The 5,898-nt window shown below is 38.1% G+C and overlaps 1 protein-coding gene across 1 annotated transcript; it reads right to left on the minus strand.

Moving 5' to 3' along the window:
* Positions 1-4,484: 4,484 nt before the first annotated feature.
* Positions 4,485-5,730, minus strand: LOC118756357. The gene is made up of 2 exons (XM_036491124.1): positions 4,870-5,730; positions 4,485-4,798 (listed from the first exon to the last, which is right to left on the minus strand). The coding sequence occupies exons 1-2, from the start codon at positions 5,048-5,050 to the stop codon at positions 4,578-4,580; spliced, it is 402 nt and encodes a 133-aa protein (XP_036347017.1). The 5' UTR covers positions 5,051-5,730; the 3' UTR covers positions 4,485-4,577.
* Positions 5,731-5,898: the final 168 nt, after the last annotated feature.

The raw sequence follows: 5,898 nt of genomic DNA on the forward strand, positions 1-5,898 counted from the left end.
GCGTGAGGGTGCAAAGCTCGATGTCTGCCTTGTATGTAACGGAAGAATTGTTTGTCTTCAAGTTTTCAGTCACAATTTTCACGCCAGTATGAAAAAATTTAATCGATTTTACGGCGGTATATACACGTATATCTAAGTCAAAGCTATTGTGTGATTGCCGATGAACTCGAAATCATCATCTTAGTCCCAATGCTTGAGGGATAGATACTGAGTGGCGTGGCTTAACGATCCATTCAAGTGCTCGGCTCAATGAGATAGGGTCATCGTAGGCGTAGTTAAAGTCTAGCTGATGAGAATGATAGCTGGTGGACTCAAGAAGTCGATTGAATTCACGTTCCACTTGAAAAACAATAGGGCTGTTCAGGATCTTGTGGAAATGGTCTTGGATTTCCACATTCGTTGCGTTTGTAAATTCACAACAATAAAATGCACACGGTTGCCATGTCAGCAAGCAAAAAATTTCAAAATGCAATTCCAACCGCAAATTCAAAACCATTTCCACAACACCCTGAACAGCCCTAATAATATTTATAAAATAATATAAATACTTATTACGTATTATTTCTGCTCACCATGTCGTCCTTATGCTTGGGCACAGGTTTTCCAAAAGCTCCACATAGCGGGCATGCTAGCCTAACCTGGACTATCTCCCTTTCAATTTGTTTGCTTAGTATAGTCATGCATTGCCCCAAACACCTGTTACTACCATAGCGCCTAAATCACCAATATAATTTCTCTTGCGAAAAGTACAATAACACAATGACATCCATACCGAATTGCTGCAGCTGTTGGGCAGCCGCTAACCCTGAGATGCCTGCTCCAATTACTATAACTTTGCCCAACTTCTTAGTAGGTATGGGACGTAAACGTTTAAAAATGCCAAAGTTAATAAAACCATGTCGATCCAGGAACGAATGTACGCACTTCACCAGGATCGCTATCGAATCGTTGATCCATATCTTTTATAGCGTTTTCTACAATAAGCTGCTGCTTTGGATTCTCGATTCACATTTGCAAAAGGGTAGTAATTGAGATTGTTTTCTCCATTTTACACATCACACTTTCATATTTCTATTGCTTTACGAAGTTTTTATATCTTTTACGCATATTGACAAATTGTTGGCATTGTTTTCAAATTGTCAACCCTTTCTTCCCCATCTTTTTTGTTTACCTTTTTTAGATGCGTATACGAACATTTTTTGCAATTTGCGTTCATGGTGCGCAAGCTCGTTATTGGCGTTACTGTAACCAATGCGCCACAGGGTCAATAATTAGTGTATCAGCGCCAGTAGCGCCACCGTCGGTATCAAAGCAATGAAGCAGCGCCGCGCTGCGTTGCCCATCACTAGTGTATAAATCCCCACAGATAACACACACCAGGTAAGGTGCAGTAGCGACGTGTGTGACCAAATTCCTGGCAGTTGTGACATTGAACAGGGCCTCTACGCTTAAGGGGTTCTTCTACGGAGATTTTACAGTGTGGAAGATATCGCAATTGATATATTTGATGCACTTCACCTTTCCTTAGGTTATGAAAGTCAGGTTCTAGCTCTATTTTGAACATCGGTTGAGGGATGTTTTCTTTATTTTTAACAGGGTTCGTATTTGCACACACATGTGCAGCACATCCTAACATTTTAAGCTCACACACGTGTGCTGTGCATATAAAAAATTAAAAATTTGCTCACATCACATGTGTGTGCCGTTTGGTAAAAAGCACGGGACATGTGTGTACTTTCTTTTTATTAATGTAAAGCACACGCACATGTGTGTGCTATGCGCAGAGAAACTTATACACTTCGAATTCTAACTCAAATCTTAAAATAATTTTTTAATATGTTTTCTGTCATATAAAAAACAAACAACATCTCACTTTTTATTGAATTGTCTTTCAAAAAATAACGTTTAATAAACAAATTCTTTTAAGAATATATTATGTGCATGTGCATGGGCTGAAATTTGTACAAAAATCGGCTCACACACATGTGCATGTGCTTAATAACAAACAGCACACACTTTTCTGTGAGTAGAGTTTGTTTTCCACTTATGCACACACATGTGTATGAGCAGTGAGTGCAAGTTGAATGTGTTTCTGGCGTGTGTGTGAGCAGAGCATGTGTGTGCAAATACGAACCCTGATTTTTAATGTTGATTATTATTATTATTAAAAACATTGCGCACCTTAAAACTTTCTTCCCTAAGAGCATTTTCTATCTCTTGTGAGTTCACACTGGACTCGATGCCTTTTATGACAACTGCGCTAGAACGACTACTTTTAAGTTAATAAGTGTAATACGATTTCTTACACTTATCAAACTCATTGATAATTTTACGAAAAGTATCTTCGTTTTGAGCCTGAGTTTTCACTTCGTGTATATTACCTTTTTAAATAGGAACCAGATAAAAATTATTTTCCCTACTAGTTTTAGGAGAGTACCTACCAGAGCATTGGAACTTTCTTCTCGTAGATAAATAGGTGCAGACTTGTGTTTTTTAACTACTTGTTGATTAGAATAATTATTCATATCAGCGAGAACACTAAAACGATTACTCTCCGCCGATGTACATAGATTTACCTGAAGTGACTACTTTCATAATTTTATTTTTTGGAGTTTGTTTTCCATATTTTCGGGTGTGCGCTTTCGCTTTATTAATATGTAGCGATCTAATCCAGTCTGAACAGTAGAATTTTTTGCTTTATTTTATTCTTATTTGTTTGTTGCTGTCTAAGTATTACAGGCTAACCTAATATTCGCGGCTTGCGTTTTGGTACGCACGCTTTCGAATTGTTTTTTTTTGCGTCAACCGAAATTGGCTTGCGTGCGTTTGCATTTGATTTCATTGAGCGAAACGTCAAATCAAAATGTCACACAGAACAAAAGTTGGAAATTGAGTTAGCTTCATACGTACGCCGTTCAATTTCGGTTGGTCCCATACAAGTTGTATGTCCATGAGAAAATTTTGACAGTAAACTGCCGGCGTGCGTGAATATTAGCAGGAAACAGCGTAAAAGGGCCAATTGGTTGAGAAAGGGCGCGCTAATAGCCTGGTAAGTAGCATCTGCGGCAATACATTACTTTTTATTAACTTCTAATGCGTACCTATTTCATGAAATACAATGCAAACTGTGTCAACATAAGACTAAATTGCAAAGGCATAAACCAAGCAATTTTACCTGAAATTGTGACGCCTGCAATCAGCATCAAATAAGGATATCGTTCCAACGAAACCCAATACTAACGCACAAAAAGGAGCAGCTGCAACAGCGAAACCACAATCAAATAATAAAGGTGCCAACAAAGCAGATTCTACAAAAAAGCAAGCAAAGTCCACTGCCAAACTAAGTCAGCCACTAAAACAGGCATGCCCAGCGCAGGGCACTTGCTTATGGCGTTCTACCAGCGTTGGGCATGACTGCGAAAGCACAATCAAGGATACAACAGCAAAATTAATTGTTAATGCAACCACGCACACCCGGCTCCGATTATCAGGGTCCAGCCATTAAGGTAAAGTGTAAAATACATTTACTTCTATGAAGCAACTAAAACAGAGTAGGGGTACGGCTTAGTTATTTGCACAACAATTTTGGGTTGCTGTGCGCAAACACACACTTGTAGACAAGAGTCTACGCTTTATTTAAAAACAAAAATTCATCTGTGCACTAATTTTTTAATAATTTTGGTTTCAAATATGGTATTTTTGGCAAATTTGCCAGCAGGCTATTCATAAAGCGCGGTTCATCCTCTTTCGTTTAGGGGGGTTTGGGGAGCCACGCCCCTCCCCCTCCGCCCCTCTTACCCTAAAATCGTTGTACAAATACCTAAACATTTCCCCAGCATAGAATTACAACTATTTAATTGTATTAAATTGAAATGTTTATGACAAGTTGAATTATCGTAGTTTTAGCAGTCCATATATAATAGATTCCATTTCTATTTATTTACCTGTGAATTGCAAGGATTAATATATAATATTCCAAGGTTTTAAACAATAAAACAAAGTTTTCTTAGTCAATATTTTTGTATTTTTGCGTTTTCTTTTGTGTGCTGTTTCAATAATTTCTGGGTTGAGTTTTCATATTTTAGCAAGCACTCGTGTTCTTAAAAATATTTTTTTAATTTTTATGACACATTCAATATCAGACACTTGTTCTATGAGTTCTTTTATAAAATCATTCCTAATGAGTAGTGTTTCTCTATTAATAATAATAATAATAATAATAATAATAATAATAATAATAATAATAATACACACTATGTTAGTGTTTGGCCGAGCTTCTCCTCCGATTTGTGGCGTGCGCCTTGATGTTGTCACACAGAGCGGAGGGACCTACAGTTTTACGCCGACTCCGAACGGCGATCGTATTTTTATGAGAAGCTGTTTTTCATGGCAGAAATACACTCGCAGGTTTGCCATTGCCTGCCGAGGGACGACCGCTGTTAAGAAAAAACCTTTTTTCTACATTTTTTGCGATGCTGCTTTGACCAGGGTTTGAACCCAGGCGTTGCGGAGTGGAAACTCGCACTGCTTACCACTACACCACAGCGGCCGACACCATTAACTGCTACAAATATTGACTAAAGTTGGGCGCTTGGAAGTGATAAACCACCATCACTTAAGAGGTTCACCCATGAGAGTGATGGGTCGTCGCTAGTTTCGAAGGACGAGGTAGGAAATTCATCACGTAGTCTGTAACATATATATCCGGCTACATTTTCTAGACCGTCATATTCTGGATCAGTAAACTCCCTCAGTTCAATTTCTTCCAATGGAAGTATCATGGGTCGCAATATCGTACCTGTATAAAAAGTTTCGTACCTGTGTAAGTATGTTCATTATACTAGTTACAATACAAAAAATTTCAAATACCTGTAAGAGTAGGCTGAGATGGTTCTGGTATCATCAACCTCGACATTCCCTCCCGTAGAAATTGCGCCCTCATTGCACGCAAGAATGTATGTTCTGAGCCGATATTTAAATTCCTGTTGGTCGGGGTGGTCGTGCAAACCACCTTTAGCGCGTATAACTCCAAATAAATTTTCAAGTACATCCTGGTTTAAATGACACGTACCCAATCGTCGCTTAAGGCTGGAAAGCAACATTTTTACGGCTTAATTTGACTGTATAATTCCTAAAATTAATCACAAGCATATGTATATATAGATTATTTAAAATATGAGTCATAATTAAAACTGTGATATACCATTATACTGGTAATAGTCCATTTTTTCCAACGACTCTCATATTCCCCACCGGTTCTGACATTTCGTCCAATATTTGGTTTTGAACATCGATTGCAAGGCCATACCCGTGACGCCGCACCTTAGAATCAGCATGAGGTACCCTGACCACGTCGAACCAATCATTCGTCTAAAAAGTATAAGTGATTATTACACAGATATATGATTGCTCATACTACGTGTATAGCTTATACATTTTTAAACAATTGGAAGCACTCTTGCCAATTGTGTCCACTCAAGTGCCCCAAGCTTCCAGCTCTTGTGATTGCTTGCGCTAGCTATGTGGCCGTTTTGACTTTCTGCCTATGAGGTCCAGATACGTTGAGATGGCTAGCGGTGATCTTATGTGTGATGCTTAGGTCTATAGAGGTGCATGACATCAGCTCTAATATTATGTCCTTTTTACTATTTTTCCATCAACGACATATCCGTGGTCAAGGAATTGGTTTCTTAATTATTTAATTAAATGCGGAACGTCCGCGAACACAAAAATTTATTCGTCTTCGAAGGTAAAGCTGCAAAATATCTTGGTTTGATGTGTGTAAATAAAGAAACGAAACATTTTACCAACCACCCAACTCGTTGAACAAAGCTCTATTGAGCTCTATTATTATTATTATTATTATTATTATTATTAACACTTAACTCCTTACGACTA

The sequence above is a fragment of the Rhagoletis pomonella genome, unplaced genomic scaffold, assembly GCF_013731165.1.
Source record: "Rhagoletis pomonella isolate Grant_MI unplaced genomic scaffold, Rhpom_1.0 Rhpom_scaffold_09989, whole genome shotgun sequence".
Taxonomy (NCBI): Eukaryota; Metazoa; Arthropoda; class Insecta; order Diptera; family Tephritidae; genus Rhagoletis; species Rhagoletis pomonella.

What these genes read in the sequence shown, in the direction of transcription:
- LOC118756357 (XM_036491124.1), bottom strand. Translation starts at nt 5,050, where the DNA reads ATGTACTTGAAAATTTATTTGGAGTTATACGCGCTAAAGGTGGTTTGC. An exon ending in ATCTCAGCCTACTCTTACAG is followed by an intron (nt 4,799 to 4,869) that starts GTATTTGAAATT and finishes CTTTTTATACAG; the next exon opens with GTACGATATTGCGACCCATG.